General features: G+C 39.3%; 1 protein-coding gene across 1 annotated transcript in view; it reads left to right on the top strand.

Moving 5' to 3' along the window:
• LOC131942073 (protocadherin-9) overlaps nucleotides 1-16,192 on the top strand; it is a 99,780-nt gene extending 83,588 nt beyond the window's left edge. The window contains exons 4-5 of the mRNA XM_059301781.1: nucleotides 12,659-12,782; nucleotides 14,651-16,192. Coding sequence (XP_059157764.1) covers nucleotides 12,659-12,782; nucleotides 14,651-15,300 — 774 coding nt within the window. The 3' untranslated portion in view covers nucleotides 15,301-16,192. The remainder of the gene's footprint in view (nucleotides 1-12,658; nucleotides 12,783-14,650) is intronic.
• Nucleotides 16,193-20,718: the final 4,526 nt, after the last annotated feature.

Raw genomic sequence — 20,718 nt, 5'->3', positions numbered from 1 at the left:
GTTTGTGGCTAACTGAATCTCTTGAATTTGAGTGCGTCATTGAGTCATCGCAACCCTAAGTACATCTGTTTGATTTGAGGAGATTCTATGGGCTATGGAGTGTAACTAACAAAATACAATCCTTTTCAAGCAAGCTCATCAAACGTCTTCTCCAATTACAATTTTGTTATATCAAAGTAAGGTCAATAGGTCGGAAGATGGGACGCTTCTTGTGTAGTTGTAAATTAGTGCATTTGTTACTTTAAAATCGGTACAAATATGTGCTCTATGGCCAGTTCTGTGTATATTATTGTAACAATCTACGCTTGATTAACGTCTTGTTAATTAGTTATTAGCTGCACCAGTGGTGGTTACTAATTGTAAGTTAATTTCAGACGAGACGTCACACGGTATTAGTTTCAAATTTTAATTACCGTGCAGTTACTTAATGCATACCCATAACAAGGACATATACACGCTGAGACCCCCACTCCACCCCGAACCCACACCCTAACATTTCAAATTCCTATCCGTATCATCTCTCTCTTTATTTTTTCTCTTTCTCTCACGCACACACATCGACACACACACACACACCGACACGCCGACACGCCGACACGCACACACAACCCCACACAAAATACTATTACGCTCATAATCAAAAAGGAAGCAGCGAATGTCTGCGAGGATTAAATGGCATTAGCTGACGGTACCCTTGTCAGAGTCAGACATCAGGGGATTTTTTTCTGAGTCTCCAGAAGATTCCAGGCCTGTCCCTTCTGGCTAAAGGGATTTAACCACTTCCTGAAAAAGTACCCACAATAAACCTAAAATTAGACCTTGCTGATACCTTTTTTTTGGTACTAAAAAGCACTTTAAAAAAACGCAAAAAAAATAATTCTGTTTTTGACAGTTCTAAAGAGACTAAAGAGATGGTATCGGGGCGGGGGGGGGGGGGGGGGAGTATATTCCCGTTTTAATAGCATGTGAAGTCTTTACAGTGTGTGCTATAATTATAATGATATATCAGAAGAGACTACTGGGTTATAGTTATATGCTATTTTTTTCTATTATTATAACAGGCCTACGTAGTGTAGTTGTATTTAGAGATAAAACATCAACGGGTAACAAATTGTCATGAAAACTTGTCCGTTATATGTCATTTCTCCCTAAGTTAAAAATGAGTTAAAACATAATCTGACATTGTGAAGAAAATAATGAATGCTTTAATCTTTGTTTTATGGGTTTTTGTGATCAGTGGTAATGTGTTTTATGGCAGGGTATCGTGAGGCTATCTGTGGGAGGTGTGTGGGCAATAATCTCTGGCTTAAATTGTGGAGAGTGTGTGGGCTGCAAATGGGGATTGTATATAGCAATTATGTGTGGGGTATAATTAACCCTGCGAGAGAGAGAGAGAGACATTAACCTGCAGAGACATTGAAACTTTACCAAAATATCAAACACCATAAACCTATGGTTTTTACAACACAAAGTGAGAGACACGAGAATTTTACAACCCAACTCTTTACACTGCATTTTTATAGACCCTACAGCACGGTGTTACAGTGCTAAATCTTTGACAACACAATTTACAAACCTCACACCTATGTAACAGTTCGACAAGTTGAGTACCAAAATGAATAGCTTGTCCTTGTGTGGAGCTGTGGAAACACACCCCTCCTCTCCTCTCGTGTGAGGGCCCATCATCTAATGGATGATTGCTACAAGTAACTCTCTCACGTGACATATTATCATGCTCCTGGACACCCCCTCCCCCCTCCTTAGCTTGACCCAGACGGTAAAATCGAAATCGTCCGTTATTTTCTTCCAGCGATTTCAACTTGTGACAAGGTTTTGAGTTTAATGAGCTGTGTGTTGGATGGGCGTGTCACACAAATTTAGGATACGCTGTCATCCCAGTTTGGGATTTTGGGATATGTTGTCCTGTTTGTATCAGAGATTCAGAGAAAGTTTGTAACAACTTCAATTTGAACATTCTAACTAGATGATTCATATGTGGGGAACAAGCCTGGTGAATGTTGGAATATAATCTAGAAAAAAAGAAACTTTTCTGTAATAAGACAAGAAATCATATATTATAAGCAGTGGTTCCTATCTTTTTGGAGGTACCAAACCCTACCTGCTTCATATGTGCATTCATCGAACTCTTCTTAATTAATAGTTCTACCGTCCGCAAAATCCTATCATAAGTCGTGCAGGTGTCTTGACCTCAGCCAAGCCACTGAGACTGACTCACCGAACCCCTGCGGTTCGATCGGACTCAGGTTAAGAACCACTGCTGATACCATTTTCACCTTTGACAGCAATTTCCAAAGCGTCAATGTGGGTTAGCTCCGATCATCATTTTCCTACCTGCAATGAATCCGTGCTATTGTCTGGAATAAATTCTCCATCCTACGGGTCGAATGTCACCTGGGTTTTACCTGGTTCGTCTAATCTTACCCCGGCATAATCCTTGCTGTGGAGTGGTTAATCCCCAAGGTGGTTTCAACTTTCATGTGCAGGAGATTCAATGGAAGTCCTAAGCCGCTAGTTCGTGTAGTGGAATTAGATGCTGTTTCTTGCAATTGGTATTGTGGCACATGAGTTTAGTGCAGTGGACTTAGATATAGCTTTTGTTGGTATTGTGGCACATGACTTTTAATGTACTGGATTCAAATGTTGCTTTTGTTGGTATTGTGGTACATGACTTTCAGTGTGATAGATTCAGTTGGAGCTTTTGTTGTAAGTTTGTACTATGGTAGAAGAGCAATCAGTGAGATCATGAAACATGTTGCTGTACGGAGCAAAATAGCTGATATGAATTCTCCCAAAGCAAGTCTAAGCTCTTTCAGTTTCACGCGATGGCTATGGTTAACCAGTGTCTGTTACTACAGAATTAATATAGTAACATCGGCAGATAATACAGTATGAAGCAGAATTAATACAGTAACATCGGCAAATAATACAGTAGGAAGCAGAATTAATATAGTAACATCGGCAAATAATACAGTATGAAGCAGAATTAATACAGTAACATCGGCAGATAATACAGTAGGAAGCAGAATTAATATAGTAACATCGGCAAATAATACAGTGTGAAGCAGAATTAATATAGTAACATCGGCAAATAATACAGTAGGAAGCAGAATTAATACAGTAACATCGGCAGATAATACAGTAGGAAGCAGAATTAATATAGTAACATCGGCAAATAATACAGTGTGAAGCAGAATTAATACAGTAACATCGGCAGATAATACAGTATGAAGCACTATTTTTTGTATTTAAATTTATTGACGTTTCGTTTGTAAGATGTAAACCTTGCATTGTGTTGATTTGCTGTTAGGTTTAAAATATTTCACCAAACTGTGGTCAACCGTGAGACATCAACACATACCTGCATCATCGAGAATTGTAAGAAAATGGAAGAAATTTATTTAGATAAAGATATTTTGTATGTTATATTTGTGTTGATTTCCGAAATCTGATTTATTTAGAATTTCCAGTTTCTGTTTTCAGGAGTTTTTTTTCCTCTTTCTCCTCCTCTTCTCCATGACAAACACATATTCGCAGACGACGGTGAATAATCGCGCCAAGTTTTTGTACTGTCATCACGAGAGGAGATAAGGCCGACACAGGGGGAGATAAGGCCGACACAACTACGGGACAAGATGACAAACTCGCGGCTAATCATAGCGCAAACATCCGGGTTTCAATCTTCGCAGAACGAAAAAGAAATCAAGGGAGATGACCCGTTTTATAACAGAGTTATCGCCACATTATCTCCTATCCCTCGAGAGCCCGGGGGTCCCCGTGGGCCCCGACAGCCGAACAAACATGGCGGGGGAGGGGGGGGGGTTCTGAATAAACAGTGACGGACTAAAGACGTGTACTACACGTTTGTGAGAGTGGGGGGAATTTGTCCTCTCCAGCGAGACGGCAGTTTGGCCGTTAGAATTTTTAGCTGTGATTGGTCAAGTGTGTAATGATTTTTGGTGAAACTTAATTTACACGCGCCAACAAGTGGAGATGGAAGCCGTTAAAGTAATTTCAAACTTTAGAACAAAATACATTTTTAATGGTCTGGAGAGTTACGAATTTCAGATTTAATTTGCATACCGAACCATCTTTACATTAGCCGTAATGTGATAGAAAAATCCTGGATCATTATACCATCCTAACCTCGCCAAACCCAGATCCTCAACCATACTGCTCCATCTTAACCGCGCCCACAAACACACCATGACGTAGAACTCAATAGTTGACCAGTTGACCAACAGTACACCATGACGTAGAACTCAATAGTTGACCAGTTGACCAACAGTACACCGTGTAGTAGAACTCAATAGTTGATCAGTTGACCAACAGTACACCGTGTAGTAGAACTCAATAGTTGACCAGTTGACCAACAGTACACCGTGTAGTAAAACTCAATAGTTGACCAGTTGACCAACAGTACACCGTGTAGTAGAACTCAACAGTTGACCAGTTGACCAACAGTACACCGTGTAGTAGAACTCAATAGTTGACCAGTTGACCAACAGTACACCGTGTAGTAAAACTCAACAGTTGACCAGTTGACCAACAGTACACCGTGTAGTAGAACTCAATAGTTGACCAGTCGACCAACAGTACACCGTGTAGTAGAACTCAATAGTTGACCAGTTGACCAACAACACACCGTGTAGTAGAACTCAATAGTTGACCAGTTGACCAACAATTGTACAGATTGAGCTGGTCAGAAAATGTTAACAAAACACAGTTACAGGAAATAGTTTCAAAAACAAAATATACGTGTTGGGACAAAGTTGTGGTGTGAATATGTAACGGACTGATCAAACATTTATCTTGTAAAAACAATGAGATATTATATGATCTATATTGAAGGAACAACTATGTAGGATATATTTCAGGAGCCAATCTAAAATAAGTTAAATTTCATTAATCAATAAAGGGCCTACAACATATTTTTATATTTAGGAAAAAGTTAAATTGCAGTAAACAGAATTGTATTTAAAAGTATATAATAAATGTACAAGTGGTAGTATTTATAGCTAATGTCGCAATGATGTGTATAGAATCATCAGCGGTTTGGAGTCTGGTGGAGCCGAACACTGGACCAAGGGATAAGTTGGGTGTAGGCTGTACAATAAGGAAAGTAGTGTGAGAGAGTGTGTGGATCGGTAGAAACCGGCAGATCGAATAATCGATACCCCAGGACAAAGATGGGATCCACACTCGCTGCAATAAAACAGAGTTTAATCTAAACCTAAACTAATATACGTGATAAGAAATAAAATACGTTTTCTCTTAATGTAAATCCTAAACTTCTTTTTTTTTTCAAATGTAGCGACACTTCTCTTTAGAGACCAAATAATTATGGGCCAAACATTTGTAATGTGGCCCGCATCAGAAACTTACCGGCAGATGTCAGTCATGCGTGACTTTCTTGCTCTCAGCGGCAATTAATGAAGTGGAAACCTTGGAGCTTCAAGGCGGATTTGATGCTTTCTCGTACGTAGGGTTTTAGAACAGCAGCGGTCCCCGTATCTTGAGCCGCGGGCACACAACATCTAGACTTTAGTTCGATTTTTATTGGGAAATACTTGGGAAACTACTGACATAGATTTGTATTTATCAGCCAACTATTTGTACATCTGTTAGAAAATCTCTCTTTTATACTGATACTGTACCGAAAAAGCTGGGATTTTGGTTAGTTAGGGGGGGGGGTTGGGGGGAATAGCTAAACGTAGAGTTAACATTATGATTATGTTTTGTCTTGATACATAGTTTTCCTGCGATATTTTTTATGTAGAAATATACTACGAAGGCATACTCAAAAGAATTGATATATAATTATGTTCCAACGAAAATTATATAAATATACAATTAAGTTTTGAAATATAATTATAAAATTATTAATTGTCCGTATTTTTTTCCACTGTTTATATTTTGAATCGATCAACGGTATACATTTTTTTTTAAAATAGCGCACCTTTGTTGCACCAACTTGAGAACCGTCCTGGATTGTATGAGGGGCTCAGTGATCAAACGTTGCATGGCGCGGCACGAAGCTTCAGGGGGAATGTGATCCCTCTACCGTGGGGCTGCCCGTGGGGGGACCACGCCCCGACCGGCACGTCTGCTGGGGATATTGAAGGAGCGGAACGTGAGTCCCGGACCGAGTGCTTTAATCAACAAGACATAGAGTTTCCCGGGGGTGGGGGAGGTGGTGGTGGGGGGAAGGGGCTTCACCCGGGGGTCGGTTGATAGATTCTTAAAGTAACGTCTAGATTGGGTGATGGCGGGGGGAGGGGGAGGGGGGTGATTGATTGAAGAGAGGAATCATGGGTACGTTCTTGACCTACGTGTCTGGGAGTCAACATGGCAGTTGACCAGGCTTGATCAGGTTCTGTTGTGATTAGTTTACACATGTTAATAAAGAATCGAAGTTGCTTCAATGGGATTTTGTGAGGGGAGAGGGGTGAGTTGGGTGGATGATTAAGGTTCACGTTCTGTTTGTTTAACAGAAAAAAATAACTTATAGTATCGGGGATCACTTTTATGTGACCCTGGTATGTCCCCCTATCTCATTACATCCTTACTAAAAAATAGCGGTACTTTATTGAAATGGTACAATATAGCGTCCGTAATTTCTTGTAAATCAATCAACTCTTTCTTCGCCAATGAAAACTTACATTAAATCACGAACCCGATATTTATTTATAAATATCTCACGCGCTATAAATATCGATTATAATTTATTATTTCGTTTTTAATCATCAAAAGGGATAGAAATAACAATTTCAGTTGTTGTTTTTTTCAACTCTTTCTAACAAAGAATTTATAAATTCACGTGTGTTTTTTTTTTTTTTTTTGTTATTCGTATCACGGAGCCACACTCAAACAACCGTCCACATGCTGTTTACTTATTCATTCAACTTGAAAACTACATCTTCAACTTAGGCTTCAGATCGAAATCTAAATGCGAATTTTTTTTTCCCTTTCATTTTCAAAAAGAAATTTCAATCGTTACCTTGATCGTGAGTAGTCAATCTACAAACATGTGACAGAATTAAGCTAACCGTATCGACGTGCCTTCATTAAATACTTCACTCGTTTCGCACGTGCGTACCGCTTGCTCTTCCGAGTGGGATTCGATCCTGGGTCCAGATGGCGTACGGCTGTTCGTGATTGACAAAAAAGATGGAGGATTAAATTGTAACGTTCAGTTATGCAGAGTTAATAAAAAATGTGCATTGTATAATGTAAACAATCGTTGAGTGTCTAAATATAAAAGCAAAGTGAAATAAGATGAATTTTATTTTCGTTTTATTAGAATTACGAATCTCTTCTTAAGTAACGCATTGGTTGATTTGGTTACTAGCTCTGATTGTCTATGAGTAAAATAAAGCATACTTTTAGTACAAGTTAGGAACGTCTGGAAGTAAAATAAAGTAGTATATACATTTATTACTAGTTAAAAATTGAAGTGTTCTGTATTGAAGATTTGTAAAAGGGGAGGGGGTGTTAAACACGGTAACCCGGGTTAAATGGGATAGCGTGCATTCATCTTCTAAAATGCAAACTATCTTGTATAATACTCTATAGCACCGCGCACCCAAAATACATGCATTGCGCAAGCTTTTTTTTTTTTTACACAGAAGGGGTGATTTTGGAGTCAATAAGGTATTAACGTAATTCAATGAAGTTACAATCCCGTCCATATCTTAATCTATCTAACTTCAATATTCAATAGAACAATTTCAATGAAATAAAGCCATTTCGTATTCGAAATATTTGAGTAGTGCAAAATCGATGTCTAACGACGTATTGGATTTCTAACTTTAATCTAAACGTGTTTGCACGTAGTAATTCTAACACGCATACACCAAGTATAACTGACATTGTATGTATATCTCACTTTCATTTCTTTCAATCTAGATACAGCTTTTCATTCAAGCAGTAAGAAAATCGTTAGGAATCAATCGTGTCAATATGGAGAGCGGAAGTTGAGAATTCGAAACCGGATGATAAACAGACATGTTTAGACATCATGATCGTATTGACCGTGAATAGCCTCGTTTTTTTTTTATTCATAAGAATCGGTAACAATTCCGAATAGAAACAAACATGTAAAATATATTTTCGTTTCTCACAATTCTCATAGTAGATTATAAATGGGATTTTTCAGTTGAAAGGCTACACCCTTCAATCTAATGGGCAAAACAATGGTAGAAACTTGAGCAGGGTGAAATAAAAAACATTTCACATTATTGGTAATCGTTAGTTTTTCACTCCCTCACACTATGTCCCCGGGGCTATGTAAGAATGTTACAACTCGTTACAGAATGTTACAGGCTAGTTTTGGAACATAGGCGACTTATTCTCTTTTCCAATTAACTGGTTTTGTGAAGTGGGGAAGGGTTAACTGCACAGGGAGGTAACAAAAAGGATGAAAGTGCTGTTGAACGTGTCAGTTATGGCCCTTTACCTGGCGAAGGGGAAATAACTCTCGTGGGCTACATCAACATACTTGATAACAGATTTTACGTTTTACCGTCCCTGATTGATAAGTAATGCTAGTAGAGATATATTGTAATAAATTGCGTTACTTTTTGAAATGTGAATTTAAAGTAAGAATGTTTTACCAGATATTGAGTAACTAATCCTATGAGATTACTTTTTTTTTGTTTTTTTAACTCACCTGCGCGTTCACAGTTTCGGTCAAGTCCCGAACTACGTACTCACCCTTATTTTTATTTTTGACCACATCGATTGCATCCAGGGCGAATCAATGAGTTCGTCGCCAGCACCTCGCGTGCAATCAACCGCGACAAATCATTGATTGCTACCTCGCTAATCTACTCACCTTTATGGGTTCACGCTTCGGTGGACAATATTTGAAACGGATAAAAGGGATATTCGAGTGCATCAGGGGTGGGGGAGGACGGGTGGGGGTGTCAATTTCACGGTGGGTGTGTGGGTGTAGGGAACCAACTACCATGGAATACATTATGAGGGTAGCACGTTTGTCTGCACATTCAGCCAGAAGTTGTGAATCGGGTGTTGGTTTCATGGTGGAATAGGGGGTGGGGGGGGGGGGGGGCGTCTGTCCCAGTTAAAACTCTATTAGGGTAGAATGTTTGTGTAGTCAGAAGTTGGTTAGGGATGTGTCGGTTTCATAGCGGAGGGTGGGGCGGTGGATGTTAACTTCATGGTTGAATGGAGGGGAGCGTCAGTCCCAGCGAATACACTAGGAGGGTGAAATGTATGTCTGGACATTTATCAGTTTTGTAGAGAGGTGTCGGTTTCATGGCGGAGGGAGGTGTGTGTTTGGGGGGGGGGGGGGTTGTCTGCTCCGTGAAATGTATTGTTTGTGATGGTAGAACAGTTGGTTGTGTATGTTAGTGGCGGAGTAGAAGGTGGTGTCATCTTCATGTTGTTGACTAGGGGGGGGGGGGGCGGGGGCGTCAGCACCGCGGAATACATTATACTTGTGTCACGGCTGCTTGTTTGTGCTGTTTGAAGTAGGGGGGGGGGGGCATCAGTTTCACGGTTGCTTGACCAGGGAGAAGTAGGAAGATGGGGGGAGGGGGATGCGCTCAGGCGTCACTTTTACAAAGTTTAGTGCGGCCATAACACAGTTGTCTGGCCATGCGGCGAGGCCGCGGGCCATTCGTTTGTTTGTTTTGATGCAGTCATAAAAGTGAAAGCGTTCGATGTATTGAGGGGTGGTGATGTGGGTTGTTTTGCTGATGGTGGGTGTGTGTGTGTGTCGGTACAGTGTTGGGAGGGGTGTGTCTGTACAGTGTTGGGAGGGGTGTGTCGGTACAATGACGGGAGGGGGTGTGTTGGTGTAACGGTGGGAGGGTGTGTATACCGATACAAGAATTTGACAGAGGCGTAGCGACCCTTCCCGGCGCCCTGGGAGAAACTTTCGATTTTCACCCCACTCGAACTTTTGATTTGCACCCACCTCAAACTTTCAGTTTGTTTTTCCAACCCATTTTGGCGCCCCCCCCCCCCTAAGGTCGGCGCCCGGGGACATATGTCCCCCCCCCCCCTCGCTACGCCTCTGGAATTTGATGACGTGTCGTGGATTATGTTTAAATACTTTTGAAGAGTTCATAAAGTTCACAAGAAAAAAAAAAGCACGATCAAAAGTACGAGATAGTTTCTGGCTTAAAAAAAAAGAACCAACTAAAAGAATTTCGTTAAGTATTTCAACCACCATTTCCAGACACGATAGCATCGGGTATTCCCACTGGGCAGATCGGGTTTTCCCGCTGGAGCGTCGGAAACGAAAACTTATTCCAGCCAAACTTCGATTCCGGAGCCCGTAGAAAATTTCAATTTTATTGTCCCCGGAAATTAGAATCAATTTCATTAGGAACTCATTAACCTAGGGAAGAAAAAAAATACATTTTATTCTTTCTGATGTGTCACATATCTCGAAACTCACACAATGGGAGAAAAGTCTGCCCAGACAATGGGAAGAAAAGTCTGTCAAACAATGGGTGAAAAGTCTTAGCCGACAAGGTTAATGAGTGCAGAGCTGGACGGGTCGGGCGTAAAAACTTGCACGATCCGGGGCCTTCACAGAGAACTAGGCGCTTCTTTGCGTTTGATCGGGGTTAGTTTTCTTTTTAAAAAACCGACCCGGTCGCTTCATTAAGGATTCGAAATCAAAGCTTCGAACAGATCCGTGGGAATATTTTACAGGGGTCAATGACCTTAGACATGATCGAAACTTAAATTATCAATGTATTGCTATATTGTATTACAATTTTACAAGACTTCTGTAGTATATACTTTATAGGTTTTAAAAAAAGCAGGTTTTAATTAGAAAATTTAAAAAAAATCATTAATAGATGGAAAAAATCAGCTATAAGTATCGAAACATGTTTTAAATGTAATAATCGATATAATTATTATGTATTAAATGCTGAACCTGGATTATGTTATAAGTTTACAGTTGCAAAGCTTATCCTTTTAAGTAACAGAAGGGGATTAACTTTTTTTTATTTTATAAAAAACAATTGTATTTGTTTATTCTTCCTTGCATTGGCTGTCGTTACTTCATTCTTAGTTTCAAGCTCAATGGATCTTGTTTCAGCCAATGGAATGAGATTTTAGGGTAACATCTACGTCACACCTGGGTTCTATAAATAGCATCAACTGTTCAAAATTCTTGCTCTTGTTTTTAACACTCGTTAGATCTTTTCTCAAGGTCTTTTTATACCTCCTTTTTTTTCCCCTCACTCACTCCCTGCCTCTCTTCTCCTTTAACCCCCCCCCCCCCCTTCCCCCACACTCGCGCATCAGATTGAGTCAATGAAAGGAAGTTGGCCGAAAAAAAAGGCTCCCCTTTAATTGTTGTCGCATGAGAATTCAATGTCCCTTCACACGTTAGAACGACTATTGATACGGTCCAAGTTTTTCACACCCTGCCCGGCTATCGAACCGGCAGAACAGCGTACGCTCACCGCTAGACCAATCAACCGTGCGGCACAGGCCTTGTCGGTGGATTGTTGCCGGGGGCCGGTTTTTGTTTTAGCTCTGCCGGTTTTCACGGTTTAATGCGGCCGGTTTAGTTTGGACACTGGGTAAGAGAGTTAATGGTGGCGCATAAAGGGTTTTGTGGAGTGGGTGGATGGAGGTATTTGATGGTTGTACTTCATGAGGGGGTAGAGTTTTAATTGAAGGTGGTAAATAGTATTACACGATGTTGGGAAATGGGTGGGTTTTTTTTTCTGAGTGGACTTTGTGTAGCACTTCATTTCCACCATGTAACTAATCATTACTGCCATATGTAGCACATCATTACTGCTATATGTAGCACATCATTACTGCCATATGTAGCACATAATTACTGCTATGCGTAGCGCATAATTACTGTTCTGTGTAATACATCATTACTGCTACATGTAACAAATAATTACCGCTATAAGTAGCACACAATCACTGCTACGTACTGCGATATAAAGCACATCATTACTGCTATGTGAAGAACATCATTACTACTGTATTTAACACATAGATACTTTTCTGTATAGCGAATCGTAGCTGCTATATGAGCACACCTTCAGTGCTACGTGTAGCACGATATCACTGCTACGTGTAGTACATTACAATTAGTGTTCTGCTGGGGCTATTTAACTAGACTCCCCCCCCCCCCCGGTCCTCTGTTATAGAGTCTGAACCCGTTTCATCCAGGTACTAACCCGGTCACCAAAGACTGGTATTTGACACCTGGGTGACAAGAAAGAATGGGTCAGTTGTTGCAATGACCACTTCGCTTACGTCTGATACACGGGCTAATCAATGTAATTATAGAGGACGGTCTTCAGTCCAAGACACATGAGTCGTTTACTTTTTGTCCGTCTTATACTTTCCCTTTTTTCTCATTTTCTCTCTCTCTCTTTCTCTCTCTCTCTCTCTCTCTCTCTCTCTCTCTCTCTCTCTCTCTCTCTCTCTCTCTCTCTCTCTCTCTCTCTTTCTCTCTCTCTCTCTCTCTCTCTTTATTTTTTTTATTTTTGTATTAATACTTTTTTTTTTTAAAGTTACGTTTTACCCCTTTTTTTTAACTCACCACCCTTCTCTTTTTTCCCCATTTTTAAAACATGGACCAGCTATAACTGTGTAACCGTAAATTGGTTTTTTGAATTCCCAGAGTGCATTACGACCTCCAACAGACGATCATCATAGCGATACTTCAGGGGAGACGACTACAAGCGATAGTGGGCGCGGTGGAAGCGAGGAAGACATACAGTTGCCTCCCTTGCCTGAGCTAAGTGGTCAGTATAGATTTGTACATGCATTCTACAGATTTAATGGTTAATTGCTAATTAAAATTACGAAGCTTAACGAATAATCCTAAACAACTAATATAATATTTACCAAGCTCTATTTACATAGAAACCGCGCGTTTATACAAATATTTTAAGTTTTGTTTTATAAATGTATATAAACACCACCAATTAGCGCAACTATTTGCGCAATTTTTTCTCTTTTAAAATACACGACCATAAATTCGACAACTGTGTGATTAGAAAATCAAATTGCATTAAAACGTTTTCACTATCCAATAAATAAAACAAAGCCTTAACACGCAATTCTGCAGTAAAAGCAAAGAAGCCATAAACTTAAAACAAATCAGCTCCTTGGAAAGATTAAACTTTTTTTTTTAAAGCCGTACACAAGACGACAATTATTTTCAATGACTTCACCAGGGGACTGGGTTTTTGTTTCTAATGAGTTGTTTAAACACACAACTCGGGAACTAATTGAGTGGGAACTATAAAAGAATTGTTTAAAAATTTATTGGAACTATTCGCTCGCTTATTCGGGGGCATCAAACTAGAAAGTCGTTTGGTCGGGTGGTTTTTTTTTTTTTTATCAACCTGAAAGCCGGGTCCGGTTATTTGTGCGTCTGAAAGCCGGTTTTAATCATTGCTTTTGTTCCTACGCCTCGCCACAGTTGCTCCGCCGGCTAATAGCTTGTCTGTTCCGTCTTTCTGTCTATTTTCTCTGGAATTTCCCATTCCCCCTAGGATAGTTGCGAATCAAGGAAGATCTTTTCGACACATCGTTTCCACGCGGCTGATGGGAACTCATTTCTTTGACGCGAAGACTGGAGAATACGAACTTTTAGCGAGCAAATGTCGTAAATTGATGGGGACAGTTTGTAGACAAAGACCTAGTCTCACTCATTCCTAGTAGGGTATGGAGTTATGGTTCCTTTCAGTGTAGATCATGTCATTTTCAAAAAACGATTTGTAAATGTAGCAATTCAAATTCAAGGTTGATTTACAATTACGAAACTTAAAAGGCTTTTACGAACAGAATAATAAAATAAAACTTTTATCAATTAATGTTACGAAATGATGGTCGCGTTTTATCTTCAAATACCAAATTTTAGTTAATTTTATTCTTACAAATTGTAGGCTCCTTGTATTTTTAATGCAATTTATTTTCTACTTCATTGACAAGACGGACTTGCATTATCAAATTTCTGTTAAGAATTATTACTAAAATGTCATTTTTAAAATTCTTCCGTAAGTGCAGCACATTTGTAGTCAAGGTTGATGCACAATTATTTTGATATAAAACTCAACCACATAAAGGATTTTATCAATGTGAAATATTTATTTTAATGTTTTTTCGAATATAGCAATTTAATAGACGTGTTTAATTGCATTGCAATTAACGCAAATGAAAGATTTGTTGTTAATTTTATGAATATTTTAATGGATTTTGATGTTTACGGTTATCAATTGTATCGACAACTTTTGTTTACTAATACAGAACAAAACCCATCTTTACATGATGGTACTGTATATGTGGTTACATTTTATTTTGAAAATCTTTTTACATATAGTGAACACAAACCATCTTTATATGATGATATTGTTTATATGGTTAACTTCTATGTTGAATATGTTCTAGAAAGATTGTTCCTGATCTAGATTACCATCTTTACATAATGTTTATATGTTTATAATGTTTATATGTCTAACTTCTATGTTGAATATGTTCGAGATTGTTCCTGATCTAGATTACCTTCTATGTTGAATATGTTCGAGAATGTTCCTGATCTAGATTACCTTCTATGTTGAATATGTTCGAGAATGTTCCTGATCTAGATTTCCTTATCCCTCCACAGAAGACACGTCTAGAATCATCTTCAAGAACCCAGGGGCGGGGCTGAAGGACTCGCGCTTCGTGCGATCCGACTACCCTGATTACGGTGACCGTGAGGTCATCGCCTTCGAGACCTTCTCCCCCCGCACCCTCCCCGGCTCCACCGACCGGCGGGACAGACCTGGCTACGGCGGACGTGACGTGCAGACGATAGGTCACGCGGGCAGACCCATCACGGACAAGCTCCGACAGAACCGCCAGAACTTCTCCTACAGCCCCCAGCCCCTGTCTCAGACCTCTCCGTCGCACCTCTCGCAGAAGCCGCCCCTGAAAGGAAACGAACACTACTGGTCCACCCCCTCCGGGCCCGGGCACTACCCCGAGGATATCCCCGAGCGCGGAGACCCGACCCTCGGGAAAAAGGTCACCTTCCAGCCCGGCCTGACGACCCAGAATTTGAAAACCTGGGAGCTGACCCAGAAGATGAACCTCCCCCCAGACTCGACCTTCCGCGGGGCTGCAGGTTTCCATGGTAACGGCTCCAACCCGAAGACGTGCCGGCCAAAGAGCCAAGACGACGACGACAACACGACTACTTCCGGTAGCTACACCATCAACCCGGAAAACGATTTTGAAGAAACATTGCCAGTGCCAAGCTACACCATGGCGTAATTTTATTTTTACCAAGAAACTTTCAGGCGTCCTTCAGCGTCATCCGTTTTCAAGGGAATCCTTGGTGAAAAGTGAACTGGAACGCGGTTCACGAACTGTTAAGTGAACTTGGGTTCAGTAGCTATAACATGAACACAAACACGGTTCACTAACTTCAAAGTGAACTCTTACACAGCTCCTCATGTGCTAAGTGAACTTACGCAAGGTAAACTGGAATAGATGGCACCTGCTTCTATACAGAGATGGTTCAAATACAATGGCTTAAAACATTGCAAACACCTGGGGAAAAAAACAGCCTCACTCTTTTTTATCACTTGTGTGTCACGTGACTAGGAATAGGACACTTCACACTTACCAGTTACGTCATCGATATAGACAGACAATATTGCCATTTGCCAGATTTTTTTCTAAAACGTTTATATTCGCCATTGTAGGATAAAAAAAATCAACTGAAGCGCTCACATGCGTATTTGGGTGATTAAAAGCGCGTGACGTTATTTTTGGAATATGCACGTGATTGTGGACAGAACAATGGGAATCAGGTCACCCTGACATTCATGGATACACAGAAAATACAATTACAGTTAATTATAATTGCAGATTTGCTTTTTGTTTAATTTTTATAGAAATGTAATATATCGATATTATATTTTTCCGTGTTTTAATAAATATGTGGAATTTAAATGCAATCTGAAATAATTAATTATCTGAAAATGAATTTCATAAACGCAGATAATATAACGAAAAAAAACACGGCATCGAGTTACTAATCATGGGATAGCTGTAATAAACAATACTCTAATTAAGGCTAATTAACGAACTTCAGAAGCAAACAACTCTGGAATCCTTTTCCTGGGTATTAGTATGTAGTGTGTAGCTGTATACCACTTAACCCCAGCTTTATAGAAGTGTGAGTGGGCGGAGGGGGGGGGGGTAGAATTCTGGACTGCAGTCTTATGTGCAGACAGTCCCTGACAAAGTGCACGTAGATGATACAAAATGTTGTGTTCAAGATACAAGCCACATCTATCCGCGAAAATTGCTGTTGAATGTTCCCGAAAGTTCCAGGATAAAAAATCAAACACGATACGATGGTCATGTTGCTATGCAACGAGCCAATTGATAATCACAAGCATCAATTACAGATTGGATAAACATTTTGCAGTCGAATATCTAGCATCATAATGTGGGGGTGGGGGTGGTGGAGGGGGGGGGGGGGGGTAGACCTACTTCTCAAGTAAATGAACAAACAATGTAATATAATTTTGACTTTTTTTCTTTGATTATATGCTTTTTTTATTTTGATGAAATAAACTGTAATACACTAATAACCACAGACGTGATGAAAAAAAAAATTACGCGAGCATAAGTAAGCTATTATTTCAGCCACATTTAGGTTACATAGGACTTGAAACTGACGTGCCTTGTGCGTGTACTGTGTACTGGTCTTTTATTTCTTATTAGAACTACGTCTTAAATATCAACATCATGTGTTAATTCTTCTTTCAATTTTTTTTTTTTGTAAATTTTGAATCTCTTTCAGTACAGAAAACAAAGGATAAAAAATGTACTTTAAAATATGTAAAAACCAAGATCTTATCTCCCTCCTTTCTTCCCCCCCCCCCCCCCCCCCCCCACTTGAAACAGCCCTTAGCGACGAACAGAGGTTGCTTACCCCGTGAGTGTTGTTGCCTGATTTCAGATCTTTAACAATTTTCTAACCAAAACATAAACACATCATCAAAAACACACACACACAACGGCATCAAAAGAATATGTAATTAGATCCTCCAAGATAATCATTTTGACTTCATTATGGTTATTATAACTATTTTGTGAAAGTTTTATTTAAAATTTGATATAGTAGCTTCTAGGTGATACTCTCTCCCCTTGTCTAGGTGATACATTCTCACCTGTTCTGGGTGATACTTTGTCACTTTGCCTAAGCGATATTTTCCCACCTATTATGGGTGATAATTCTTCACGTGATACTTTCTCACCTCGTTGAAGTGATACTTTCTCACGTTGACTTCACAATGTGGGCGGTGGCTATGAAGTAACAAATGTCCGCCCTACCCTGTTTGCCAACTGCTATTACAAATGTTTCACAAGTGTATGTGGTATAAAGACATAGGCTAAAATGAGTAAAATCACATAACACGTAAAATATATGTTCTTGAAATATGCTCAATCTCGATTATTAGAAATTGAATTGCTATTATTTTTCTTCGCTTTCTTACCGGATTGAGTCGTTTTTCATAATATTTTTTTACACAATGTATTTAACTAACTGCAGACTCGAAACTCTTTGACCATTGAGTTTATCTTTGTACGGTCAAATACGTTTTTTTAATAAACATGCGATTTTGAATTTTTCTGAAAACTATTTTTGCCTTTATGGGTATAATTGCATATCAGTTGAAAAGCTATTTCTTTATTTGTTAAAGGTTTGTTATATACATAATAAAACTTGTGTCATAGTTTTTAGTGTGTGTAATAATGTGAAAAAAATAAACAAATTGAGGATAACTGACGCAAGGTTATGTGTGGAAGATTTCGTTGTAATATTCTATGTGTATGGATATTTCAAAAGCATGCTTACATGTGATGTATTTGAGATGTAAGCTTACTTGTGATGTATTAGCGATGCAAGAAACGTGTATATTTGTGATTAAAGTTAAAGTTTGTGTATATGTAAAGAAATATTTTGTGCGTGTATATATGTGGTGTTACCTTGCATGCTGGTATTGGTAATGTATAAAGTTGTGCGTATGTTTTATTACAAATTCGTCATGGGAAAAGAAACTATGGATTGTCGTGATCTCTCTTTTGAGCATATGGGTGGATATGTATGGATATATATGGATATCCGGCTCCTGAATGTGTGTGGATCTATGTGGATACTCCACAAATTGAATCCGTCATCCGTGGATTGGATTACTGCTAGATTTACCTGGATGTCTGCATTAGTCCCTATTGCTCGCTGATTGGTGCCATTTGACCTGCTCGACCTTTGACCTCGCTTGTGTGAGGTGTTTGCCTAATTTCACCAGTGCCAACTGGAGCCTTGTCGAGCACTCTTAAGTTTTACGAGAATTAAGTGTACTTGGTTTTTTTTTAAATATCCATCCTAACTGGAGGCATATTTTGTACCTTTGATTTGACAAATCACCAAATGAGAACATCGAATTATCAAACTAATTAAAATAACAGCCCGTCATTTTAATCCTATACCGGCAATTGCACGCCACTGATCGAATTTATAATCTTTCTTACAGACCCCCCCCCCCCTCTCCCCAAACACCCCTGTAAACCCCCCCCCCCCCTCATCCCCCCCTCATCCCCCCCTCATCCCCCCCACCTACCATGCAGGATTGTATTTTACCACATTTTTTTACGAAATCTTTTTCAAGTCGAATCCAATAAACTATTTCACATTTTCTTAATTCACACCCAGTAAGACATTGATTATTTCACAAAGGTAGACCAAAAAATGTGATCATTGAGAAAGGAATGAAATATTTTCACTTAAAGCTTCAATTGATTTTATTTGAAATGAATTAAAAATAAAAAGATTGTTTTATTTATTATTGTTTATTATTGATATTTGAGTAGGTTTTGAGTCGTATTTGTATTGCCATTTTAATGTGTTGGTTTTTTATGAACATACTCATAATCTCTTGTTAAGAGACTATGTCGTACATACGGAAAGCATGTCAAGGAATGTTGTATCTGTCAGGTGTGAGTGTTTTACAGCGAGAGTGTGTGTGTGTTAATCTAAGTGAACGTGATTGCTACAAGGTATGTATCCGTATGTGCGTGTGCATGTGTGTGTGTTCATTTGTGTGCGCATGTGTGTGTGTGCATGTGTGTGCGTGTGTACAAATGGGTCAATACATGATGCTGTTCAATCGAATGTATCAACCACTGTGTGTAGTAAACCTGACATCAAATGTGTAGCTTGACACAAGGTGTGTAGTCGTGAGCAATTATGGGGTGCCAGTGTAAATACTCTGTGGTTTTCTTTTCCATACAAATCACATGACAATAGGTTAATTAATTAAACAATTAATTAATTGATTTTATGACGATCATGTTGTCTTTTACTTTTCCATAAAAAAAATTCGTTGTCATTCAATTTTTGTGTTTGTTAAATTCTAATAAAATTACCGAAGACAATTTCAACTTTCACATCATGTGCTTGTTATTCTATTTGATGGTGTCTGCGTGAAAAAGACCGATTGGTTTGTATTGCTACCTGGATAGGGAGATCGATAACAAGCCTGATCGATCAAGGTGAATAGGTGCACCTAGGGCCATGGGGACCCTCACAATGAGTTAAATGGAGAGGGGAAGGTTGCTAATTAGTATTGGGATGTAATATAATATAACCAGTATAATTTTTAAAAATAAATTAATCATCGATTAGGTCTTGTTAGATTTTAATAGAATTCATTTAAAATGACGCATACGTGAACCTTCCGGTGTACAAGAACATGGTGACCTTATATGTCAAAAAAAAAACTTGAAACTGCTAGGTAGAAGGACATGCTGACCCCACAACTAAAAATACTGGGAACTATGGGTAGAAGGACATGCTGACTCCACAACTCAAAATACTGGGAACTGCTAGGTAGAAGGACATGCTGACCCCACAACTAAAAATACTGGGAACTGCTAGGTAGAAGGACATGCTGACCCCACAACTAAAAATACTGGGAACTGCTAGGTAGAAGGACATGCTGACCCCACAACTAAAAATACTGGGAACTATGGGTAAAAGGACATACTGATCCCAAAACTAAAAATACTGGGAACTATGGGTAGAAGGACATGCTGACCCCACAACTAAAAATACTGGAAACTATTGGTAAAAGGACATACTGACCCCACAACTAAAAATACTGGGAACTATGGGTAAAAGGACATACTGATCCCAAAACTAAAAATACTGGGAACTATGGGTAAAAGGACATACTGACCCCACAACTAAAAATACTGGGAACTATGGGTAGAAGGACATACTGACCCCACAACTAAAAATACTGGGAACTATGGGTAGAAGGACATGCTGACCCCACAACTAAAAATACTGGGAACTATGGGTAGAAGGACATACTGACCCCACAACTAAAAATACTGGGAACTATGGGTAAAAGGACATACTGATCCCAAAACTAAAAATACTGGGAACTGTGGGTAAAAGGACATACTGACCCCACAACTAAAAATACTGGGAACTATGGGTAAAAGGACATACTGACCCCACAACTAAAAATACTGGGAACTATGGGTAGAAGGACATACTGACCCCACAACTAAAAATACTGGGAACTATGGGTAGAAGGACATGCTGACCCCACAACTAAAAATACTGGGAACTATGGGTAGAAGGACATACTGACCCCACAACTAAAA

This window comes from Physella acuta, unplaced genomic scaffold, assembly GCF_028476545.2.
Source record: "Physella acuta isolate Inbredline_101_S28 unplaced genomic scaffold, ASM2847654v3 ptg000386l, whole genome shotgun sequence".
NCBI lineage: Eukaryota > Metazoa > Mollusca > Gastropoda > Physidae > Physella > Physella acuta.
This window is presented reverse-complemented; position numbering and strand designations above follow the sequence as displayed.